General features: G+C 39.6%; 1 protein-coding gene across 2 annotated transcripts; it reads right to left on the bottom strand.

Annotated features, from left to right (window-relative positions):
• Positions 1-444: 444 nt before the first annotated feature.
• Positions 445-25,387, bottom strand: slc2a3b (solute carrier family 2 member 3b). Of its 2 annotated transcripts, none has more exons than XM_024405720.2 (11): positions 25,085-25,387; positions 24,427-24,601; positions 12,150-12,251; positions 11,629-11,789; positions 10,970-11,210; positions 10,544-10,706; positions 8,480-8,667; positions 2,278-2,382; positions 2,038-2,139; positions 1,687-1,890; positions 445-1,502 (listed from the first exon to the last, which is right to left on the bottom strand). In XM_024405720.2, the coding sequence occupies exons 2-11, from the start codon at positions 24,448-24,450 to the stop codon at positions 1,269-1,271; spliced, it is 1,524 nt and encodes a 507-aa protein (XP_024261488.1). In that variant the 5' UTR covers positions 24,451-24,601; positions 25,085-25,387; the 3' UTR covers positions 445-1,268. The 2 variants fall into 2 exon arrangements, with proteins under 2 accessions (XP_024261488.1, XP_024261485.1); XM_024405717.2 differs by having other exon boundaries at positions 12,150-12,254; positions 25,085-25,385.
• Positions 25,388-26,184: the final 797 nt, after the last annotated feature.

The following is a 26,184-nucleotide window of genomic DNA, read 5'->3' as shown; positions in this document are numbered from 1 at the left end:
GCTGGGTTAGGATACACCAGGCAGAGAGACAGATAGGCTGGGTTAGGATACACCAGGCAGAGAGACAGATAGGCTGGGTTAGGATACACCAGGCAGAGACACAGATAGGCTGGGTTAGGATACACCAGGCAGAGACACAGATAGGCTGGGTTAGGATACACCAGGCAGAGAGACAGATAGGCTGGGTTAGGATATACCAGGCAGAGAGATAGATAGGCTGGGTTAGGATATACCAGGCAGAGAGATAGATAGGCTGGGTTAGGATACACCAGGCAGAGAGACAGATAGGCTGGGTTAGGATACACTAGGCAGAGAGATAGATAGGCTGGGTTAGGATACACCAGGCAGAGAGACAGATAGGCTGGGTTAGGATACACCAGGCAGAGAGACAGATAGGCTGGGTTAGGATACACCAGGCAGAGAGATAGATAGGCTGGGTTAGGATACACCAGGCAGAGAGATAGATAGGCTGGGTTAGGATACACCAGGCAGAGAGATAGATAGGCTGGGTTAGGATACACCAGGCAGAGAGACAGATAGGCTGGGTTAGGATACACCAGGCAGAGAGGATGTTTAGGTTCCCGTACTGCCCTCCCAAACCCACTGAACTCAGTACACATCAACCCAAATCCTATTCCCATTTTAACCCAAGTGAAGGACAATATGGGAAGTTTATTACTGAACATATTTGTTGGAATGTTTATCCTTATAAATGCTATAAGTATAAAGGTTTTTACTTGTAATGCCAATCATTAAAAAGTACAGTAGTAAAATTGGTCATTGATTAACTAATGATTGGCGTCTATGAGTTAAGTCAGCTAAAAATAAATGTCATAAATGACTTGGGCATTGGTAAAAGATCATTACAAATTATCATTAATAACTTACAGTAATAAATACTTTAGGTAGTTTAAATGAAAATGACTGAAGGCACACACACACACACATGCACACACTGACACACAGTAAACAATAAATCCTCTTTGACACGTACTCTCATGATGCCTGCATTATCATCCCCAACCCTATTCCCAACACACACACTATACACACACCCGACACTTAAGCTGCTATTTCATATGGAAGCTCCTCTCCATAACAGTGCATATCTCTAGTCCTGCACTTTAAAAGTCCAATTCAACCTCAAATGGATTAAAAAAAGTTATACTCCCTACATTACAGTATCTATGCACAAGGGGCTTGTCTAACCCTGTAACCCTGTTCTCTAACTGTTCCACTATCTACGGATTCGTTGACGATCACTTATTTTACTTCTCTTCCGTCGGAAACTCAACCATTGGAACTTTCTCCGTCGTCGGGGAGACGGGCAGGGTGACCATACCCTCTGGGGGAGGAGATTGGGCTCCTGCAGTGCCGGCGAATCCTTTGGCAATGTCATCAAAGGTTCGCCCCTTGGTCTCCGGGACTTTGAAGTAGGTGAAGACGAAGAAGAATATGAGGAAGATCATGAAGATGATGAAGACGTAAGGACCACACAGCTCCTGTAAAGGAGAGAGAGAGAGGAGGTTAGAGAGAAACACAATCTAAGCTGTAAAGTATGTCTGATGTTTTGGTCTTATAACGGTGCCAATCCCATTCATTCAGCTTTGAGGCCTGCAGATTTATCTTGATACATATACATAGGTGTCTGTAGTACGAGGGGTAGGATGAGGAAGAAGAACCAACCTCCAGTTTGGGGAAGCCAAGCCCGACCAGGAAGTTGGCGGTCCAGTTGGAGCAGCCGGCGACGGCCATAGCTGCAGGCCGAGGCCCCTGGGAGAACAACTCAGCAACTATGAACCATGGGATAGGACCTGGACCCATCTCAAAACTGGCCACAAAGGCAAACACCGCCACGATGGCCAGGTAGCTCAGAGACGGGTTGGTCTTCTACTCAGAGAGGAGGGAGGGAATGGAGGGATCAAACATGTTAAGCAGTGGAATAAAATCCAGTCAAGGATTTTTATGGTGTGACAAGAATAGTTATTGTCGGGTTCTTGACATTTGAAATGATAGACAGCCGAGATTGAAACTCACCACCAATGAGAGGGAGATGGTCATGAGCAGAGCACTGATAGCCATTCCAGCCAATCCGATGAGGTGCAGGGTCCTTCGTCCCGCCCTCTCCACCAAGAAGAGCTGTGAATCAAACAAGGAAGTGCTTAGAATGTGTCCAAGGGTATCACATTTCATATAGTCTGGTCTAAGGTAGTGCACTATCAAACTGTACTATTTCTGTATTATTATACTTGACCAGATATGTGTTAAAATACTTACAGACACCACTGTGAATAGAGTGTTGACCACCCCAGCTCCTATAGTGGCGTAGATGGGCTGGGTCACCCCGGCAGTGTCAAATATACCTGTCGAATAGTAGAATACCTGAGGAGGAAGTAGGAGAGAGGGAGAGGAAGTTGATTATTGACCATAACCAATATGAGGATATGTATCTAGTTAAATCTATTTGTTGTCGACCCATGTTTACTCCTACAGACAGAGAGGGTTGTTGTTTCAGTGTGTTCTGTGGCCATCTGGGTTTGATTGATGCTGTATTTATAATTGTTTTATGTAACTTTTATTTAAGAAGGGAGTCATGCTGAGACCACAGTCTCTTTAGCAGATGAGCCCTGCATGAACACCAATAAACAACAGTTTTACTATACATATCTATATATATCTATATACATATCAATAAACATCCATTACACTATATATATCTATATACACATCAATAAACAACCATTACACTATATATATCTATATACACATCAATAAACATCCATTACACTATATATATCTATATACACGTCAATAAACATCCATTACACTATATATATATCTATATACACATCAATAAACATCCATTACACTATATATATCTATATACACATCAATAAACATCCATTACACTATATATATCTATATACACATCAATAAACATCCATTACACTATATATATCTATATACACATCAATAAACATCCATTACACTATATATATCTATATACACATCAATAAACATCCATTACACTATATATATCTATATACACATCAATAAACATCCATTACACTATATATATCTATATACACATCAATAAACATCCATTACACTATATATATATATATATATATATCTATATACACATCAATCAAAAAATCCATTACACTATATATATATATATATATCAATAAACATCCATTACATATATATATATACACATCAATAAACATCCATTACACTATATATATATATCTATATACACATCAATAAACATCCATTACACTATATATATCTATATACACATCAATAAACATCCATTACACTATATATATCTATATACACATCAATAAACATCCATTACACTATATATATCTATATACACGTCAATAAACATCCATTACACTATATATATATCTATATACACATCAATAAACATCCATTACACTATATATATCTATATACACATCAATAAACAACAATTACACTATATATATCTATATACACATCAATAAACATCCATTACACTATATATATATATATCTATATACACATCAATAAACAACAGTTTCACTATATATATATCTATATACACATCAATAAACATCCATTACACTATATATATATCTATATACACATCAATAAACATCCATTACACTATATATATATATCTATATACACATCAATAAACATCCATTACACTATATATATATCTATATACACATCAATAAACATCCATTACACTATATATATCTATATACACATCAATAAACATCCATTACACTATATATATCTATATACACGTCAATAAACACCCATTTACTATATACACATCAATAAACAACCATTACACTATACATATCTATATACACGTCAATAAACATCCATTACACTATATATATATATCAATATACACATCAATAAACATCCATTACACTATATATATCTATATACACATCAATAAACATCCATTACACTATATATATCTTTATACACATCAATAAACAACCATTACACTATACATATCTATATACACATCAATAAACACCCACTACACTATATACACACCAATAAACATCCATTACACTATATATATCTATATACACATCAATAAACAACCATGACACTATATATATCTATATACACATCAATAAACATCCATTACACTATACATATCTATATACACATCAATAAACATCCATTACACTATATATATCTATATACACATCAATAAACAACCATTACACTATATATATCTATATACACGTCAATAAACATCCATTACACTATATATATATATATATCTATATACACATTAATAAACACCCATTTACTATATACACATCAATAAACAACCATTACACTATATATATCTATATACACATCAATAAACATCCATTACACTATATATATCTATATACACATTAATAAACACCCATTTACTATATACACATCGATAAACAACCATTACACTATATATATCTATATACACATCGATAAACATCCATTACACTATATATATCTATATACACATCAATAAACATCCATTACACTATATATATCTATATACACATCAATAAACAACCATTACACTATATATATCTATATACACATCGATAAACATCCATTACACTATATATATCTATATACACATCAATAAACATCCATTACACTATATATATCTATATACACATCAATAAACAACAGTTTCACTATACATATCTATATACACATCAATAAACAACCATTACACTATATATATCTATATACACATCAATAAACAACCATTACACTACATATATCTATAAACACATCAAACACAAAACACGAAAAGCAAAACACAATCATATGAAACAAACACATTGTTCATTAAAAGTGCCCTCTAACATCCATCTGAATTAGGCCCAGTCTAAATGTCATTGCGCCATCTCCATTAGATCTTAGGGTGATCATCTCGCTAGCCAATCATGTTATTATGCTACATCCATTCCACTTAATCAAACGCTTCCTTCCTCAGCCTCTGGGCCGAAGAGGAGGTGGTGACTTGACAGTCTCTGTATGTTGGCATCTCTTCACTGAATCATTTAGTTTCAGTATTCTAATGTTGAACTGTGACTTCCGTAGAACTGTGAGAGTTGCAACATTACACGTCCTACTACATATGCCTATACGCAATAACTTGATCTGGAAAGGCTCATTGTGAACTTATTCTTTTGAAATCTGTGGTTATGCTTCTCTTTCCTCGTTTCCTTTCCTTCATTACTAATTTATAAAAGGGCTGGATAGGTTTCCACCATATTGCTTCCAACTGTACTGTTAGATCAGGGGTCATGGATTAAGAGAAGGAAAAACTCTCTGTCCAACTTAAATCAAATCAAAGTTTATTTGTCACGTGCGCCGAATACAACAGGTGTAGACCTTACAGTGAAATGCTTTCTTACAGGCTCTAACCAATAGTGCAAAAAAGGTATTAGGTGAACAATAGGTTGGCAAAGAAATAAAACAACAGTAAAAAGACTGGCTATATACAGTAGCGAGGCTATAAAAGTAGCGAGGCTACATACAGACAACGGTTAGCCAGGCTGATTGAGGTAGTATGTACATGAATGTATAGTTACGGTGACTATGCATATACAGTGCCTTGCGAAAGTATTCGGCCCCCTTGAACTTTGCGACCTTTTGCCACATTTCAGGCTTCAAACATAAAGATATAAAACTGTATTTTTTTGTGAAGAATCAACAACAAGTGGGACACAATCATGAAGTGGAACAACATTTATTGGATATTTCAAACTGTTTTAACAAATCAAAAACTGAAAAATTGGGCGTGCAAAATTATTCAGCCCCCTTAAGTTAATACTTTGTAGCGCCACCTTTTGCTGCGATTACAGCTGTAAGTCGCTTGGGGTATGTCTCTATCAGTTTTGCACATCGAGAGACTGACATTTTTTTCCCATTCCTCCTTGCAAAACAGCTCGAGCTCAGTGAGGTTGGATGGAGAGCATTTGTGAACAGCAGTTTTCAGTTCTTTCCACAGATTCTCGATTGGATTCAGATCTGGACTTTGACTTGGCCATTCTAACACCTGGATATGTTTATTTTTGAACCATTCCATTGTAGATTTTGCTTTATGTTTTGGATCATTGTCTTGTTGGAAGACAAATATCTGTCCCAGTCTCAGGTCTTTTGCAGACTCCATCAGGTTTTCTTCCAGAATGGTCCTGTATTTGGCTCCATCCATCTTCCCATCAATTTTAACCATCTTCCCTGTCCCTGCTGAAGAAAAGCAGGCCCAAACCATGATGCTGCCACCACCATGTTTGACAGTGGGGATGGTGTGTTCAGGGTGTTGAGCTGTGTTGCTTTTACGCCAAACATAACGTGTTGCATTGTTGCCAAAAAGTTCAATTTTGGTTTCATCTGACCAGAGCACCTTCTTCCACATGTTTGGTGTGTCTCCCAGGTGGCTTGTGGCAAACTTTAAACGACACTTTTTATGGATATCTTTAAGAAATGGCTTTCTTCTTGCCACTCTTCCATAAAGGCCAGATTTGTGCAATATATGACTAATTGTTGTCCTATGGACAGAGTCTCCCACCTCAGCTGTAGATCTCTGCAGTTCATCCAGAGTGATCATGGGCCTCTTGGCTGCATCTCTGATCAGTCTTCTCCTTGTATGAGCTGAAAGTTTAGACGGACGGCCAGGTCTTGGTAGATTTGCAGTGGTCTGATACTCCTTCCATTTCAATATTATCGCTTGCACAGTGCTCCTTGGGATGTTTAAAGCTTGGGAAATCTTTTTGTATCCAAATCCGGCTTTAAACTTCTTCACAACAGTATCTCGGACCTGCCTGGTGTGTTCCTTGTTCTTCATGATGCTCTCTGCGCTTTTAACGGACCTCTGAGACTATCACAGTGCAGGTGCATTTATACGGAGACTTGATTACACACAGGTGGATTGTATTTATCATCATTAGTCATTTAGGTCAACATTGAATCATTCAGAGATCCTCACTGAACTTCTGGAGAGAGTTTGCTGCACTGAAAGTAAAGGGGCTGAATAATTTTGCACGCCCAATTTTTCAGTTTTTGATTTGTTAAAAAAGTTTGAAATATCCAATAAATGTCGTTCCACTTCATGATTGTGTCCCACTTGTTGTTGATTCTTCACAAAAAATACAGTTTTATATCTTTATGTTTGAAGCCTGAAATGTGGCAAAAGGTCTCAAAGTTCAAGGGGGCCGAATACTTTCGCAAGACACTGTACAGCCACTGTGGGGACGACGTCCTCGATACACTCATTGATAAAGCCAGTGACTGATGTGGTGTACTCCTCAATGCCTTCGGAAGAATCCCGGAACATGTTCCAGTCTGTTCCATCTGCTTCATCTGACCACTTTTTCATAGACCGAGTCACTGGTGCTTCCTGCTTTTATTTTAACTTGTAAGCAGGAATCAGGAGGATAGAGTTGTGGTCGCATTTACCAAATGGAGGGCAAGGGAGAGCTTTGTACGTCTGTGCGACTTGCTTGTTGAAAAAAAAATCTTTGTTTATTCCGAGATGAATGATCGCTGTCCTGATATCAATAAGCTCTTTGTTTAATCCGAGATGAATGATCGCTGTCCTGATATCAAGAAGCTCGTTGTTTAATCCGAGATGAATGATCGCTGTCCTGATATCAAGAAACTCTTTGTTTAATCCGAGATGAATGATCGCTGTCCTGATATCCAGAAGCTCTTTGTTTAATCCGAGATGAATGATCGCTGTCCTGATATCCAGAAGCTCTTTGTTTATTCCGAGATGAATGATCGCTGTCCTGATATCAATAAGCTCTTTGTTTAATCCGAGATGAATGATCGCTGTCCTGATATCAAGAAGCTCGTTGTTTAATCCGAGATGAATGATCGCTGTCCTGATATCAAGAAACTCTTTGTTTAATCCGAGATGAATGATCGCTGTCCTGATATCCAGAAGCTCTTTGTTTAATCCGAGATGAATGATCGCTGTCCTGATATCCAGAAGCTCTTTGTCTAATCTGAGGTGAGTGATCGCTGTCCTGATATCCAGAAGCTCTTTGTCTAATCCGAGGTGAGTGATCGCTGTCCTGATATCCAGAAGCTCTTTGTCTAATCCGAGGTGAGTGATCTCTGTCCTGATATCAAGAAGCTCTTTGTCTAATCCGAGGTGAGTGATCTCTGTCCTGATATCAAGAAGCTCTTTGTTTAATCCGAGGTGAGTGATCTCTGTCCTGATATCAAGAAGCTCTTTTTTTGCTGGAAGATACGGTCGCAGAAACATTATGTACAAAATAAGTTACAAATAACGTGAAAAAAAACACATAATAGCACAATTGGTTGGGCGCCTGTAAAACTGCTGCCATTTCCTCATAAAGGCTTTTCCCTGATGTTTACCTTAGTTAAATTATGTAGTATGGAAGAACTCCCTAATTATGTTGCATTGTGGGAGTTGTAGTCTACTCACCGCATTGATGCCAGAGAGCTGCTGGGAGAGCTGCAGGATGATGGCGATGATGATTGGCTGACGGTAGGCTGGCGAACGGAAGAGTTCTGGAATAGTGACCTTCTTCTCCATGGCCATCTTCATCCCTTCTTCCTTCATCTCCTGGATGTCATCACTTACATCCTCACAGCCACGCAGACGCACCAGGGCTGGAGGGAGGGCGAGATATTTTTTAAATACTAGGTACTTTCTGATACTAATGAATCCCAAATAAATAACAGAGTAATTGTCATGTAAAATACTTTTACACCACATAGTTTCTAAGAAAACGGTCAAATAATAAAGTTCCCTAAATGAGTGCTAGGCAATATGATCAATAACATCTCCTAGGTTTAATATGATCAGTAGCATCTCCTATGTGCAATATGATCAGTATCATCTCCTAGGTTTAATATGATTCGTAACATCTCCTATGTGTAATATGATCAGTAACATATCCTATCTGTAATATGATCAGTAACATCTCCTATGTGTAATATGATCAGTAACATCTCATATGTGTAATATGATCAGTAACATCTCCTATGTGTAATATGATCAGTAACATATCCTATGTGTAATATGATCAGTAACATCTCCTAGGTTTAATATGATCAGTAACATATCCTATGTGTAATATGATCAGTAGCATCTCCTAGGTTTAATATGATCAATAACATCTCCTGGGTGTAATATGATCAGTAGCATCTCCTAGGTGTAATATGATCAATAACATATCCTATGTGTAATATGATCAATAACATCTCCTAGGTTTAATATGATCAATAACATCTCCTAGGTGTAATATGATCAGTAACATATCCTATGTGTAATATGATCAGTAACATATCCTATGTGTAATATGATCAGTAACATCTCCTGTGTGTAATATGATCAGTAACATATCCTATCTGTAATATGATCAGTAACATCTCCTATGTGTAATATGATCAGTAACATCTCCTATGTGTAATATGATCAGTAACATATTTTATGTGTAATATGATCAGTAACATATCCTAGGTGTAATATGATCAGTAACATATCCTGTGTGTAATATGATCAGTCGCATATCCTATGTGTAATATGATCAGTAACATATCCTATGTGTAATATGATCAGTAACATATCCTATGTGTAATATGATCAGTAACATATCCTATGTGTAATATGATCAGTAACATCTCCTATGTGTAATATGATCAGTAACATATCCTATGTGTAATATGATCAGTAACACCTCCTAGGTTTAATATGATCAATAACATCTCCTAGGTGTAATATGATCAGTAGCATCTCTAGGTTTAATATGATCAATAACATCTCCTGGGTGTAATATGATCAGTAGCATCTCCTAGGTGTAATATGATCAATAACATATCCTATGTGTAATATGATCAATAACATCTCCTAGGTTTAATATGATCAATAACATCTCCTAGGTGTAATATGATCAGTAGCATCTCCTATGTGCAATATGATCAGTAACATCTCCTATGTGTAATATGATCAGTAACATCTCCTATGTGCAATATGATCAGTAACATCTCCTATGTGTAATATGATCAGTAACATATCCTATCTGTAATATGATCAGTAACATCTCCTATGTGTAATATGATCAGTAACATCTTTTATGTGTAATATGATCAGTAACATCTCCTACGTGTAATATGATCAGTAACATATCCTACGTGTAATATGATCAGTAACATATCCTATGTGTAATATGATCAGTAACATATCCTATGTGTAATATGATCAGTAACATATCCTATGTGTAATGTGTAATATGATCAGTAACATATCCTATGTGTAATATGATCAGTAACATATCCTATGTGTAATATGATCAGTAACATATCCTATGTGTAATATGATCAGTAACATATCCTATGTGTAATATGATCAGTAACATCTCCTGTGTGTAATATGATCAGTAACATATCCTATCTGTAATATGATCAGTAACATCTCCTATGTGTAATATGATCAGTAACATCTCCTATGTGTAATATGATCAGTAACATGTCTCCTCTCCCTGACCTTTGCGAGCCTCCTCCTCCTGGTTGAGGCTGATGAGGAGGTAGCGGGGGCTCTCTGGGCAGAAGGGCAACATGATGCTCTGCACCACAGCAGGGATGGCCGTCAGGGACAGCAGGAGGGGCCACAGGGAGTCTGACCCCAGCAGAAACTCCAGACCAAAGACCTACAGAGCAGAGAGAGGGACAACAGGATGGCCAGGGTTAAAGCTTAAGGTAGTAGAAAAAGTAATTCTCAAACTAAAACAGATTTAACTGACTTGATTGTACAGAAAAAGGAGATCGGTCAATTACATTCAGTGAAATGAACAGCATTTATATCAATTGACCTCAACAACATTAAGTTCAATTAATTACAATAAACTCAGTAGAGTTTGAACCAAAATAACCTAAATGAAAGTGAACCAGTGCCTGGTCCTCTCTGTGGTACCTGTGCCACCAGGATGCCAATGACCACTCCCAGCTGGTGGAGGGTGCCGAAGGCCCCCCTGAGGTGCGTGGGGGCCAGCTCTCCCACGTACATGGGCGTCAGTCCCGTACACAGGCCACAGAACACGCCAATGACCAGCCTGCCAATGATGACCATCTCAAAGGACTTACACAGGCTGGACAGACCCATCAGAGTTCCACCCAGAAGGGCCAGCACGTTGGCCAGGAGCATGGACTTCCGCCTGGGGAGAGGGAGAAAGAGAGCGAGAGGAGGATAGGAAAAGGGGAAAGAAAAGAAGGACAGTGGGAGGAAAAATGTGTGGTGGTTAGAAAGATGGGGGAAGCCATTTAGTACAGTGCCCTGCCAGAGACCATGAATGGCCTGCTAAATAAACAGTGATGAAGTGATGTGAGATGAGGCCAGGTTAGGAGGTAAGACCTCAATTAAAATTACAGCCTCAATTAACATTACAGCACCGAATCGACTAAGGGCTTTGGCTCATCTTTGAGAGCAAATATTTACATGCCCCACACCTCTCATTGTGGTGCTGGGAATAAAATAAAATTAAACACTACAAAGTCATTACAGATACAAAACCACTTCCACACGCACATTTACTGTACATCTGCATTTCTTTGTATAATTAGTCCTTAACTCACCTCCCAAACCTGTCCACCATGACCCCCACAGACAAGGACCCAACCATGCCCCCCACACTGAAGATGGCCACAGCGAAGCTCCAAACCATGGTGTTAGTCCCAGGGGAGAAGGGGTCTCCATAACGATCCATAGACACATTCTGGAAGAACCGTCGCAGTTTCTGAGAGTGGAGATGACAGAACCTTAGAACCTTCAGAGGTTAAAGGGTGGGAATATCACTGAGGATTTAGGCAAGTGGTCTACAATCCTAGTCCTGGAGATGTACAGAGGGTGCAGGCATTTGTTTCAGCCCTGTTCCAGCCCTGACTGTTATAGTCAATACACATGAGTACTACCACTGACTGCCCACAAGGGGGAGACAACGTTGAAAACAACAGCACATCCATGTGTGCTTGTGTGTGTATGTGTGTGCTTGTGTGTGTGTGTGTGTGTGTGTGTGTGTGTGTGTGTGTGTGTGTGTGTGTGTGTGTGTGTGTGTGTGTGTGTGTGTGTGCGCACACACACACAGACACACACACACCTGCTCAGGGGCATTGATGACTCCAGTGTTGTATCCGAACTGCAGGGAGCCGATGACGGCTGTAGTGATGCAGTAGAGGAGGTAACAGGTCACTCCCTTCTTCTTCTGGGGATGGAGGAGAGATAGAGGGAGGAAGAGAGAGGGGGAGTGAAAACAGGGAGAGAGAGGCAGTGATGGAGGGAGAGGAGTGTTAAAATAATAGAAAGAGAGAGAGAAACAGATAACAAGAAAGTGACAGAGAAAAGGATAGAGAGAGAGAGAGAGAGAGAGAGAGAGAGAGAGAGAGAGAGAAACAGATAACAAGAAAGTGACAGAGAAAAGGATAGCGAGAGAGAGAGAGAGAAACAGGAAATTAGATATCCACTGGTCTAATGCATATGGATGGAGATGTAGTGTACAATAATTCTGTCATTGTCATCATAGCCAGTGTCTTGGCCCACAAAGCTCTTGTTGTTCCCAGTGACAGTAGAAAATACACAATGAACCAGTCTGTTTGTGATTGTTCTCCCTCTCTTCTGCTTTCTCTCTGAGCATCCACAAGCTGTCACTGTCTACACTGCCACGCTAGCCTCGGTGTTACAAAACAGTGGAAATGGAACCATGTTTCGCAATCCTGATCGACCCGGAGTCTTGAGGATGAACTGTGAGAAGAATAGAGACTCTATGCTACTATGGATTTATGCTACTTTATTCTACTGTTGAGGCCTATTGTATTGGGTTCGGCTGTTATACCAGTCCAATATGCGTTAATATGCTAATACTAACTACTACTTAAACAAATACCAAGTGAAATCATCTGGCATGAAGATTTTTTTCTTTTTAGCTGTGGCATTTCGGTGAATGATTCAGTCGAGTTGAGTTCAGTCAGTTGTCCTTCCAGACATTAAGCATCTCCAATCCAAAATGACATCTAGAATCGGCTTCCTATTTCACAACAAAGCATCCTTCACTCATGCTGCCAAACAAACCCTTGTAAAACTGACTATCCTACCGATCCTTGACTTCGGCGATGTCATTTACAAAATTGCCTCCAACACTCTACTCAGCAAACTGGATGTAGTCGATCACAGTGCCATTTGTTTTGTCACCAAAGCCCCATTTACTACCCACCACTGCAACATGTATGCTCTAGTTGGCTGGCCCTCACTACATATCCGTCGCCAAACCCACTGGCTCCAGGTCATCTATAGGTTTTTGCTAGGTAAAGCCCCGCCTTATCTCAGCTCACTGGTCACCATAGCAACACCCACACATAGCATGCGTTCCAGCAGGTATATTTCACTGGTCATCCCCAAAGCCAATACTTCCTTTGGCTGCCTTTCCTTCCAGTTCTCTGCTCCCAATGACTGGAACGAACTGCAAAAATAACTTCTATCTCCCTCTCTAACTTTAAGCATCAGCTGTCAGAGCAGTTTACCAATCACTGTACCTGTACACAGCCAATCTGTAAATAACACACCCAACTACCTCATCCCCATATTGTTATCTATCCTCTTGCTCTTTTGCACACCAGTATCTCTACTTGTACATCATCATCTGCACATCTATCACTCCAGTGTTAATGCTAAATTGTAATTATTTCGACTCTATGGCCTATTTATTGCCTTTACCTCCCTACTCTTCTACATTTGCACACACTGTACATAGATTTTTGCATTGTGTTATTGACTGTATGTTTGTTTATGTGTAACTCTGTATTGTTATTTGTTTCACACTGCTTTGCTTTATCTTGGCCAGGTTGCAGTTGTAAATGAGAACTTGTTCTCAACTGGCCTACCTGGTGAAATATTTGTATTTATTTTTTCAATTTAAAGCTGGGCAACATAGCAGCACCAAGCTGATTGGTTATAATGAATGTCTGCTATGCAAAGCCCTGGGCCAGACCAGGGAAAGAAACCCTGTTTGATGTGGTCTCTTTTAAAGGACCAAAACCTACTCATCTGAAATACCACATCTCTTGACAGAGAATGTATATTATAGGAAAGTAACATGACAGTATATCAGTTATTATTACACAAAGGTAGGCTACTCTTTATGACACACACTATTACACATAGATGGGTCAAAGACGAGACATTTAAATTTAACATAAAAAGATAAATATGTATAAATATAATATTAAATCACTCAACTCTTACCCTTCTTTTGACCCATAAATATTTGTGTTGCAAACTATTCAATTAAGGGAGTTGTGTCAAAATGTCCTTCTGTGTAACTTTCCGGGTTAAAATTCTAATGATAACAGTGTTTTTAAAATGTAGAAATTCATCCTAAAAATACATATTAACACGCATGGGATAATTGTGTTTGTTTGCAACAATATATAGAATAATTGGCAACATACAGTATCTAAAAAATATTTAAAATCTTGAATAACTTTTGTCTGGACTTTTGCACTTCATCAATGTCATTCAGTATCACAAAGGTAAAAAGCCATTTTAAAGCATATCACATGATGGTAATCATGTGACAGTGTGTGACATCACAAAGAAGACCTATTGAAGAACCTCTATCAATGTGATGAGGTGAGTAAATCTCTCTGAAATATTTGATGATTTCACCTTTTCACCCTCTAGTAACCTTTGTATCAAAAACACATGTCCTTCAGTACAACACAGAAAACAAACTTTTAATGTTACTATTTTATAAAAAGCTATATTAAATATGAAAAGTAAGGATAATCTTTATAGGTCAAGGTCATTACTTTATACACAGTTTAAGTCAGAAGTTTTAAATACACCTTAGCCAAATACATTTGAACTCAGATTTTCACAATTCCTGACATTTAATCCCAGTAAAAATTCCCTGTTTTAGGTCAGTTAGGAGCACCACCTTATTTTAAGAATGTGAAATGTCAGAATAATAGTAGAGAGAATGATTTATTTCAGCTTTATTTCTTTCATCACATTCCCAATGGGTCAGAAGTTTACATACACTCAATTAGTATTTGGTAGTATTGCCTTTAAATTGTTTAACTTGGGTTAAACGTTCTGGGTAGCCTTCCACAAGCTTCCCACAATAAGTTGGGTGAATTTTGGCCCATTCCTCCTGACAGAGCTGGTGTAAATGAGTCAAGTTTGTAGGATTCCTTGCTCGCACACGCTTTTTCAGTTCTGCCCACACATTTTCTATAGGATTGAGGTCAAGGCATTGTGATGGCCCCTCCACTACCTTTGTTGTCCATTTTGCCACAACTTTGGAAGTATGCTTGGGGTCATTGTCCATTTGGAAGACCCATTTGCGACCAAGCTATAACTTCCTGACTGATGTCTTGAGATGTTGCTTCAATATATCCACATAATTTTCTATCCACATAATTTCCCTGCCTCATGATGCCATTTATTTTGTGAAGTGCACCAGCCCCTCCTGCAGCAAAGCACCCCATAACATGATGCTGCCACCCCCGTGCTTCACAGTTGGGATGGTGTTCTTCGGCTTGCAAGCCTCCCCCTTTTTCCTCCAAACATAACGATGGTCATTATTGGCCAAACAGTTATATTTTTGTTTCATCAGACCAGAGGACATTTCTCCAAAAAGTACAATCTTTGTCACCATGTGCAGTTGCAAACCGTAGTCTGGCTTATTTATTGTGGTTTTGGAGCAGTGGCTTCTTCCTTGCTGAGCAACCTTTCAGGTGATGTCGATATAGGACTCCTTTTACTGTGGATATAGATACTTTTGTACCTGTTTCCTCTAGCATCGTCACAAGGTCCTTTTCTATTGTTCTGGGATTGATTTGTGCTTTTCGCACCAAAGTACCTCATCTCTAGGAGACAGAACGCGTCTCCTTCCTGAGCTGTATGATGGCTGTGTCGTCCCATGGTGTTTATACTTGTGTACTATTGTTTGTGCAGATGAATTATGTCAATTAGCTTATCAGAAACTTCTAAAGCCAGGACATCATTTTCTGGAATTTTCCAAGCTGTTTAAAGGTACAGTCAACTTAGCGTATGCAAACTTCTGACCCACTGGAATTGTGAAACAGTGAATTATAAGTGAAATAATCTGTCTATAAACAATTGTTGGAAAAATGACTTGTGTCATGCACAAAGTAGATGTTCTAACCGACTTACCAAAACTATAGTTTGTTAACAAGAAATTTGTGGAGTGGTTGAAAAATGAGTTTTAATGACTCCATCCTAAGTGCATGTAAACTTCTGACTTCAATTGTAGGTGGCCAAGGAACTGCTTGTTAAATATGTTTATGTATGAAATCAATCCTTCAGTATCACACTTGTCCTTCAGCACAACAAAAGTTTCATGTTATACCACAATGTCACTCGTTATTCTGAATGACAGTAGCGTTGTTACTGCATGTTTTTTTTACCACATTGAATCATTAAATTGAATTCATATTAAATTCATATTTACTTGTTGTATTAATTCTAAATATTATAATTTTAAACTATTTTACGGCATTTTAAGTTTTTTTCAAGGCACATTATCTTTATACTGTAGATGCCGTTGTGTAATAAGGAGAGGGCTGCACGACACAGACAAAAGATTAGCAGATCCAGTTGCTAGGGAGAAAATACTAGCCAGAAGAAAAGCAAGGTATTTTTTCATGGTTTCATGCTTCTGTCAGCAACAGAATGGGGTATAAAGCTGGGTGGATAACACGTAACATTAAGTTGCATTATTACACTGTAGTTAATGTTTTATTGCACTGCAATTAAGGTAATACTGATGGATTATATTGGTTAATATAATATTACACACACACACAATTATGGATTCAAAATGGATTATGAATTATATTAGTTAATAGCTGCTTCATATTTGGGGCACTTTATGAAAAATCAAGACTGTACAAGTTTGAATTGAAGTAGTTTGATGGGCATTTTATGTAGCTATTTTGTGTCGGCATCTTGAAATTGTATTTGTGTACCTGCATTCAATTGAAAGTTAAGTGATTATTATTAACATTAGCAAGGAAATAGTAACAAAACATGTTTGAGAGAGAAAGGGAGAGGGAGTTAATTTAACTTTTAAACTTTGATTAAGTGTTATCATTGTATAGCCTACTATTAATAGACTACTAATAACATTTAATGGATGCGAATCCTATTCTGTTCCAGTGTATTCAGGGTAACAAAATATTGTCATACCGTATAACACCAGTATTTCATATTAAAATACAATAACTTCGTTTTGTTGACTCAGAGAGATAAAAACTAATCTCAAAGGATGAAGTTAAAAATATTTTCATAGATTTTCGAATCTGATTTTCGAATCTGTTTTTCGAATATGTCCGATGAACATAAAAAAAGCCTTTTAGGGAATTTGTAATTGCTGTTTCATTTTTTTGCTACTTTGAAAACCTTATACGTCTTTGAACCAGATACTAATATATTAATTTCCTACATAAACACTGTCAAGCCCTTGGTTCTCTATGGTGTTAAGGTCAGAGCGGGACTAGGGGGCATTCTAGTTTTCATATTTCTAAGTTGGTATGCTTGATATGGTTCCCAATTAGAGGCAGCTGGTTATCATTGTCTCTAATTGGGGATCATATTTAGGTAGCCTTTTTTCCACCTGTGTTTTGTGGGATATTGTTTTGAGTTAGTGTATGTTGCACCTCTGTTGTCACGGTTCATTGTTTGTTTCGTTCATTCTTTATTGTTTTGTTGTGTGGTTCACTTACTTTAAATAAAAAAGATGTGGAACCCAGATCACGCTGCACGTTGGTCCATGTATGCTTCCAACGAACGTGACAAACACAGCATAAGGCAGTGATGTCAAATATCCAGCAGCTCCACATAACAGACTTTCATTATAACCAATCAATGGGTGTTGGTTAGTCCAGTGATTCTCAACTGATTGGTCCTGACCCAAATTTGGGTCACGGGAGATTGGGTTGTGGGTGTCTGAGTGGGTTGTGGGTGTTTTTTTTTTTAAATGAAGAAATTCTCCAGTCTGAACTTAAACAACTTAAACCAGATAGAAAGGCTGTAGAAATTATAATGAACTTACATTTTTAAATAATTTAATCTCCTAACCTAACTTTTCTTCAATCACACTATTATCAATATACAGATTAGCAGCACTATTTTGGTTGATTTTATGGTCTCAAGCCAGTGAGTTTATTCACGTTCTTCATCAAGAATTTGTGCAAAATGTAATTAATGACAATGACAGAGGTGGGAATATTGTTCTCTTGTCATATAATTGCTACACTTACCTTTAATATAGCATTAAAAAAAAGTTCTAGATTATATATTGGCGATTCTTTTTTGCGATGCAAATATTGGGTTGCAACTGAGACAACCTGGTTCAATTTGGGTTCCGAGGCAAAATCAGTTGAGAACCCCTGGTTTAGTCGGTATGTCTGCTACAGGAGACACAGTGAGCTTCCACAGTGAGCAGTATTATGTCATATGGTCTCGGTCCACCGCGTCACCAGATATAATATCTACATATTTCACCAAAATGACACAATAACACGGCATGGCAGTATCAATAACATTATCACACACAGGCTCAGTGAACCTGCACAGGACATTGATAGATTGATTTGAGGGAACAGTGGGCATACTGGTAACTGCCAAAATAAAGGAAACACTTGAGTAACTGAGGGTTTTGGGCTGGCGGCTTTGTTATGGTGTGAAGGTGCATTTTCCTGGCATGGTTTAGGTCCACTCAATCCAATAGAGGGCAAGGTAAACACCAATAAATACCCAGCCTTTCTGAGTGATCACCTTCAATTTACGGTGAATCATTTCTAACCTGATGGGAGTGGTCTCTTCCAGGATGACAGTACCACCATCCAATTGAACACTTACAGGAGGTTCTGGAGAGGTGCCTGAGTTTTTCTCCACCATCAGCAAAACAACAAATTATGGAATTTTTCATGGAAGTATGGTGTCACCTCCAGACACTTGTAGAATCTATGCCAAGGTTTATTGAAACTGTTCTGGCTTGAGGTGACCCAATGCCTTGTTAAGACACTTTATGTTGGTGTTTCCTTTATTTTGGCAATTCCCTTTATATCACAGTGTGAAAGCAGTGTCACCAAGACAGAGTGCTTTGTGTTGTATTGTCCTGGACTGAACAGTCTGTTCTTGTACTGATATATGTAACTCTGGTTCTTTGACTGGCCAGACTGTTTCTGTCAGGCACTAGAATTGTCATAGTGTAACACAATGGGTACAAATAAAACTATTTGTTTTGAAGATTGAAAACAGTCTTGTAATCAACTCAATTCAAATCAAATTGTATTTGTCACATGTGCCGAATACAACCTTACAGTGAAATGCTTAATTAACAATAAAGTATTAAGAAAGTATTTACTAAAATAAACTGAAGTAAAAAATGTTGAAATAAAACAATAAATACACATTTAAATTAAAAAATAAGAAAATTATAAATAAAATAAAAATTAAAGAGCAACAATTAAATAACAGTAGAGAGGCTGTATACAGAGGGTACCGGTACAGAGTCAATGTGTGGGGGCACAGGTTAGTTGAGATAATTGAGGAGGTATGTACATGTAGGTAGAGGTAAATGCAAGTAGTCCGGATAGCCATTTGATTAGCTGTTCAGCAGTCTTACGGTTTGGGGGTAGAAGCTGTTAAGAAGCCTTTTGGACCTAGACTTGGCGCTCCGGTACCGCTTGCCTTGCTGTAGCAGAGAAAACAGTCTATGACTAGGGTGGCTGGAGTCTTAGTCCATTTTTAGAGCCTTCCTCTGACACCGCCTGGCATAGAGGTCCTGGATGGCAGGAAGCTTAGCCCCAGTGATGTACTGGGCCGTTTGCACTATCCACTGTAATGCCTTGTGGTCTGAGGCCGAGAAGTTGCCATACCAGGCGGTGATGCAACCAGTCATGATGGTGTTGATGGTGCAGCTGTATAACTTTTTGAGGATCTGAGGACCCATGCCAAATATTTTCAGTCTCCTGAGGGGGAATAGGCGTTATTGTGCCCTCTTTACGACTGTCTTGGTGTGTTTGGACTATGATAGTATTTTGATGATGTGGACACCAAGGAACTTGAAGCTCTCAACCTGCTCCACTACAGCCCTGTCGATGAGAATGCTCAGCCTTCATTTCCTGTAGTCCACGATCATCTCATTTGTCTTAATGTTATGAGCTTTAGGCTACGTGTGTACAGGAATGTAAAATCATAACGGTCCTAATATACAGTACCAGTCAAAAGTTTGGACCAAAGTTAGCATTTTTGCTATTTTCTACATTGTAGAATAATAGTGAAGACATTAAAACTATGAAATAACACATGGAATCATGTAGTAACCAAAAACACAAATTGTCACGTTCTGACCTTTATTTCCTTTGTTTTGTCATTATTTAGTATGGTCAGGGCGTGAGTTGGGGTGGGCAGTCTATGTTTGTTTTTCTATAATTTGGGTATTTCTATGTTTCGGCCTAGTATGGTTCTCAATCAGAGGCAGGCGTCATTAGTTGTCTCTGAGAATCATACTTAGGTAGCCTGGGTTGCACTGTTTGTTTGTGGGTGATTGTCTATGTTGTGATGGCTTGTTTCAGCGCAGCTCGCATTAGCTTCACGGTTGTTATTTTGTTTACTGTTTTTGTATAGTGTTTCAGTGTTCAGTGTTTTCTTTATTAAAATTCATGATGAACACGTACCACGCCGCATTTTGGTCGTCCGATCCTTCTCGCCTCTCCTCTTCAGATGAAGAGGAGGACCACCGTGACACAAATCAAAATCTATTTTAGATTCTTCAAAGTAGCCACCCTTTGCCTTGATGACAGCTTTGCACACTCTTGACATTTTTTCAACCAGCTTCACCTGGAATGCTTTTCCAACAGTCTTGAAAGAGTTCCCACATTTGCCGAGCACTTGTTGGCTGCTTTTCCTTCACTATGCAGTCCTACTCATCCCAAACCATCTCAATTGGGTTGAGGTCGGGTGATTGTGGAGGCCATGTCATCTGATGCAGCACTCCATCACTCTCCTTCTTGGTCAAATAGCCCTTACACAGCCTGGAGGTGTGTTGGGTCATTGTCCAACTAAGCGCAAACCAGATGGGATGGTGTATCACTGCAGAAATCTGTGGTAGCCATGCTAGTTAAGTCTGCCTTGAATTCTAAATAAATCACTGACAGTGTCACCAGCAAAGCACCCCCACACCATCACACCTCCTCCATACTTCACGGTTGGAACCACACATGCAGAGATCATTTGGTAACCTACTCTGATTATCACAAAGACACAGCGGTTGGAATCTAAAATTTGGAGTCATCTGACCCAAGGACAGATTTCCACCAGTCTAATGTCCACTGCTCATGTTTCTTGGCCCAAGCAAGTCTCTTCTTCTTACGGGTGTCCTTTAGTAGTGGTTTCTTTGCAGCAATTCGACCATGAAGGCCTGATTCACGCAGTCTATTCTGAACAATTGATGTTGAGATGTGTCTGTTACTTGAACTCTGTGAAGCATTTATTTGGGCTGCAATCTGAGGTACAGTTAACTCTAATGAATTCATCCTCTGCAGCAGAGGCAACTCTGGGTCTTTCTTTCCTGTGGCGGTCATCATGAAAGCCAGTTTCAGGTCTTAAGGTAATGATGGACTGTCGTTTCTCTTTGCTTATTTGAGCTGTTCTTACCATGATATGGACTTTTACCAAACAGGGCTATCTTCTGTATACCACCCCTACCTTGTCACAACACAACTGATTGGCTCAAACGCATTAAGAAGGAAAGAAATTCCACAAATTCACTTTTACCAAGGCACACCTGTTAATTGAAATTTATTCCAGGTGACTGATTATGATTATAGTACAAATAGAACTAATAAAATAGTACAAAATAGTACCATTTTTTTTTTAACTGAATGAATAGGTGTGTCCAAACTTTTGACTGGTACTGTAGGTGTAGGAGGCATAACTTAAAGGCCTTGTCCTGGAAAATATTTCAAATCAAAGACCAACTGACACAGAATGACTGCATACGGAGGTAACCTGAGCTAACACTAAAAACACAGACGCCGGTGCCATAAGAATAAAATGCTCTAAGGGTTTCATTACCCAAGTTACACTGATAAAAGTGTTATGTTCTGTGATAGTACTAATCAGGCATATTGTATTTCCCTAGGAAGGACACTCTGGCCTTGTGACATTACAATTCCCAGTCATCTAAAACAAGCTGAAAACTGAATGAATAGGCCTACTACAAGTGAAGTAAGATATGTAAAGACGGTAAAACAGGGTACCCTTCAAAATAATAATCCCCATGAGATTATGTAAATCTTTATAGATTTGTGTAAAAAAGATGTGTAAATCACCAAGTTTTGACTGTCTCCAGAGGTACGGGCTGGAGGACAAGCTGGTGAGTGTGTTTGGACTGTCTCCTGAGGTACGGGCTGGAGGACAGGCTTGTGAGTGTGTTTGGACTGTCTCCTGAGGTACAGGCTGGAGGACAGGCTGGTGAATGTGTTTGGCCTGTCTCCAGAGGTACGGGCTGGAGGACAGGCTGGTGAGTGTGTTTGGACTGTCTCCTGAGGTACGGGCTGGAGGACAGGCTGGTGAGTGTGGTGGACTGTCTCCTGAGGTACGGGCTGGAGGACAGGCTGGTGAGTGTGTTTGGACTGTCTCCTGAGATACGGGCTGGAGGACAGGCTGGTGAGTGTGTTTGGACTGTCTCCAGAGGTACGGGCTGCCACACTCACTACCGAATTCCAAACTGCCTCTGGAAGCAACGTCAGCACAATAACTGATCGTCGGGAGCTTCATGAAATGGGTTTCCATGGCGGAGCAGTCACACACGTCTAAGATCACCATGCACAATGCCAAGTGTCGGCTGGAGTGGTGTAAAGCTCACCGCCATTGGACTCTGAAGCAGTGGAAACACGTTCTCTGGAGTGATGAATCATGCTTCACCATCTGCCAGTCCAACGGATTAATCTGGGTTTGGCGCATGCCAGGAGAACGCTACCTGCCCGAATACATAGTGCAAACTGTAAAGTTCGGTGGAGGACGAATAATGGTCTGGGGCTGTTTTTCATGGTTCGAGCTAAGCCCTTTAGTTCCAGAGAAGGGAAATCTTAACACTACAGCATACAATGACATTCTAGAGGATTCTGTGCTTTCAACTTTGTGGTAACAGTTTGTGGGATGCCCTTTCCTGTTTCAGCATTTCACATCAACGGTTGGTAGGAAAGTCTCATTGCCTAACAGCCACAAAGAAGAGGAAGACAATCAACAGTGTGCAACCTGTTTCAAAAGACAAGCCATGTTGTAGATAGACAACCATATGAAGACACATCTAGTAACAATAAGCATCCAATCCATCTGTATCATCATCAATCATGACTAGGTTAGCAGTGTTGTTAGAGGCTCTTTATGTAAGTGATAGAGAGTAAGGAAAGCCTTGTGTTGCTAAGTCAATGTATGGAGATCTGAGGTCACAGGGTTCATCATGGGGGGGGTCTGATGGCCAATCTAGGCCTCTAGGGCTTATAACTCTATCCCTCTGTCTCACTATTACTATTGCTATTGCTCCCTCTATCATGTGACTCATTCTACTCCTTTCTCTCACCTCACACATCATTTGCTATACCCACCTCCCTTACAACATATCACTCTCTCTTCCCTCATTCTGTCTGTCTCTCCTAGTCCTACATGCAGGTACAGGCCAGAGAATAAAACACTCGCTCAAGTTCAGACACGCCACCTGTATCTGTAGCATCCGCCAATCCCCTTTCTCCTTCTCTACCCCCCCCTCTCTCTCTCTTTCCTCTCTCCCTCTTTCCTCCCACTTCCCTTCCACCCCAGCCCCTGTTCTTCTACATGCCAGAGAGGAAAAGCAGTGTTCACCCGTCTCCTTGTAAATACCATTCTCTGACTGACTCATTAAAGGTAGGGAGACAAAGACAGGGAGGGAAAAACCATTGCTCTACTCTTCCTCAGGAAACAGTGCTGCTGGATGAGGATTGTTTAACAAATAGTCACCAGAGATAAATGAATGTGAACTGTTCAAAGGAGAAGAGTAGTCGTATAAATACTGTTGCACAACTGGTGTGATGGTAGAGTAACTAATGTGGTTCAAATGGTGATGTATTACAACTGCATTGTTATGTTGTGGAAGGAAACGTTAAAAACTGTAATTGCAACAACAACAAAAATAAGCAACATGAATAAATGAATAAAATCATATGATGTCATCAGTAATATGATGTCATCAGAAGACCAGTACTCGACTTGGGCAGTAGTTCACCAGAGCTGAGTAGCAGCACCTATGTCAGTCCAAGTCAAGCACGGGAGAATACTAGAGCAGATGACAGACCTAATGTGTTGCTTACCTTCCCAGCTTCCATATTCTCCATCTTCAATTATGTTTCACTGTCTGACTTCCTCAGGAAACATCAAATAACTCCAAGTTAAATCGTTTGTTTGTGTTTCTCCTTCCAAAACGAGGCTCTCATTTGCAAGGTTAACAATGTAGGCAGTCCAAACAGCAGTTTGCAGAGGAACCACCTGCAGAGAACAAATAAAACAGAAGCATTTTAATACATTAGAAGTGATGAACTAAAACACTTGAAGCACATCAAGCCTAGCAGCTGCACAGACAGCATATTCTACCTGTGGATGCACAAATTCAACCTCCACTGTACAGTAGACTATCTGGCTTGAGCAGCAAAAGATATGATGATAAAACCCTCCCTCTTCTTCTTCCTTTCTCCCTCATCTCACTATCAGTTTCAACTCTAATGTTCAAATGAGAAAGAAATCAACGTTTCCCTAGATTGATATTGACATGATGATGTATTTTAGAAAGTGGTACATTTCATCCTATTCTATTCTATACACCACTAATTCTGACAGAGCGTCCTCCTGTTGACTACTACTGACTAAAGTCTATAAATAAATCTGTCTATAAACACATCCCTTCTCATGCTAAATGAACACATACAAATGTCGGCTAACTTCACAATAGTAAAATGATATAGGCTATTTTACCGTAATTCCTGTTTGGTGCCAAATAGGTTATCGTATCTCCCTTTAGTGTCGAACTGAACTGTATGCTTAGAAGAATGTTCAGCATTTGCTCCCCTCCCTCTCTCGTCACCGACTTATATACGATAGTGGCACAAGTCTGTCCGCACGTTCCCTAGCTTTGCCGACATCCTACGCGCCCTGGTCATCTCTGGTCATGCTTGCTCCTACACGTAAAAGCGCACGCAGTTTTTTACCAAATCATTGCGCTCGTGGGGCATTTAAGCCCTGAACAGCGCCTGACAGGCAATCTGATCCTGTCTGAGAGAACATTCGAGGAGAGTAGGCTGTTTGGGAGTTGTGCCACTGCTCATTCTCTCAAAATGTCGGTGCCTGTAGAAGACACGTTTTCGAGTTGAACAGGGTGATTATGAGATGGAGTTACATCGGGATGCCACTGAGCCGCTAGCAAAGCCAGGAGGGGAAAAATATTGGGACAGGGACACCGAAAGATGGATTTCGAAAGAGGGAATGGAGGAGGAAAAAGAGAAAGAAGAGGTCGAAGAGAATGAGGACAGCAGAGGCTGAATTGGAATTTGATGAAGATGGTGTGTAGAAGAAGTCTGGGATCAAGTACAAACAGAGTGCGGCTGTCCACCAGACTGAGTTCAGGAGGTGAAATGCTGGCCTTGCTGCTGCTCCAGTTTCAACTGTTCTGCCTGCGGCTATGGAACCCTGACCTGTTCACCGGACGTGCTACCTGTTCCAGATCTGCTGTTTTCAACTCTCTGGAGACAGCAGGAGTGGTAGAGATACTCTGAATGAACGGCTATGAAAAGCCAACTGACATTTACTCCTGAGGTGCTGACCTGTTGCACCCTCGACAACCACTGTGATTATTATTACTTGACCATGCTGGTCATCTATGAACATTTGAACATCTTGGCCATGTTCTGTTATAATCTCCACCCGGCACAGCCAGAAGAGGACTGGCCACCCCACATAGCCTGGTTCCTCTCTAGGTTTCTTCCTAGGTTTTGGCCTTTCTAGGGAGTTTTTCCTAGCCACCGTGCTTCTACACCTGCATTGCTTGCTGTTTGGGGTTTTAGGCTGGGTTTCTGTAC

The sequence above is a fragment of the Oncorhynchus tshawytscha genome, linkage group LG03 (assembly GCF_018296145.1).
Source record: "Oncorhynchus tshawytscha isolate Ot180627B linkage group LG03, Otsh_v2.0, whole genome shotgun sequence".
Taxonomy (NCBI): Eukaryota; Metazoa; Chordata; class Actinopteri; order Salmoniformes; family Salmonidae; genus Oncorhynchus; species Oncorhynchus tshawytscha.
This window is presented reverse-complemented; position numbering and strand designations above follow the sequence as displayed.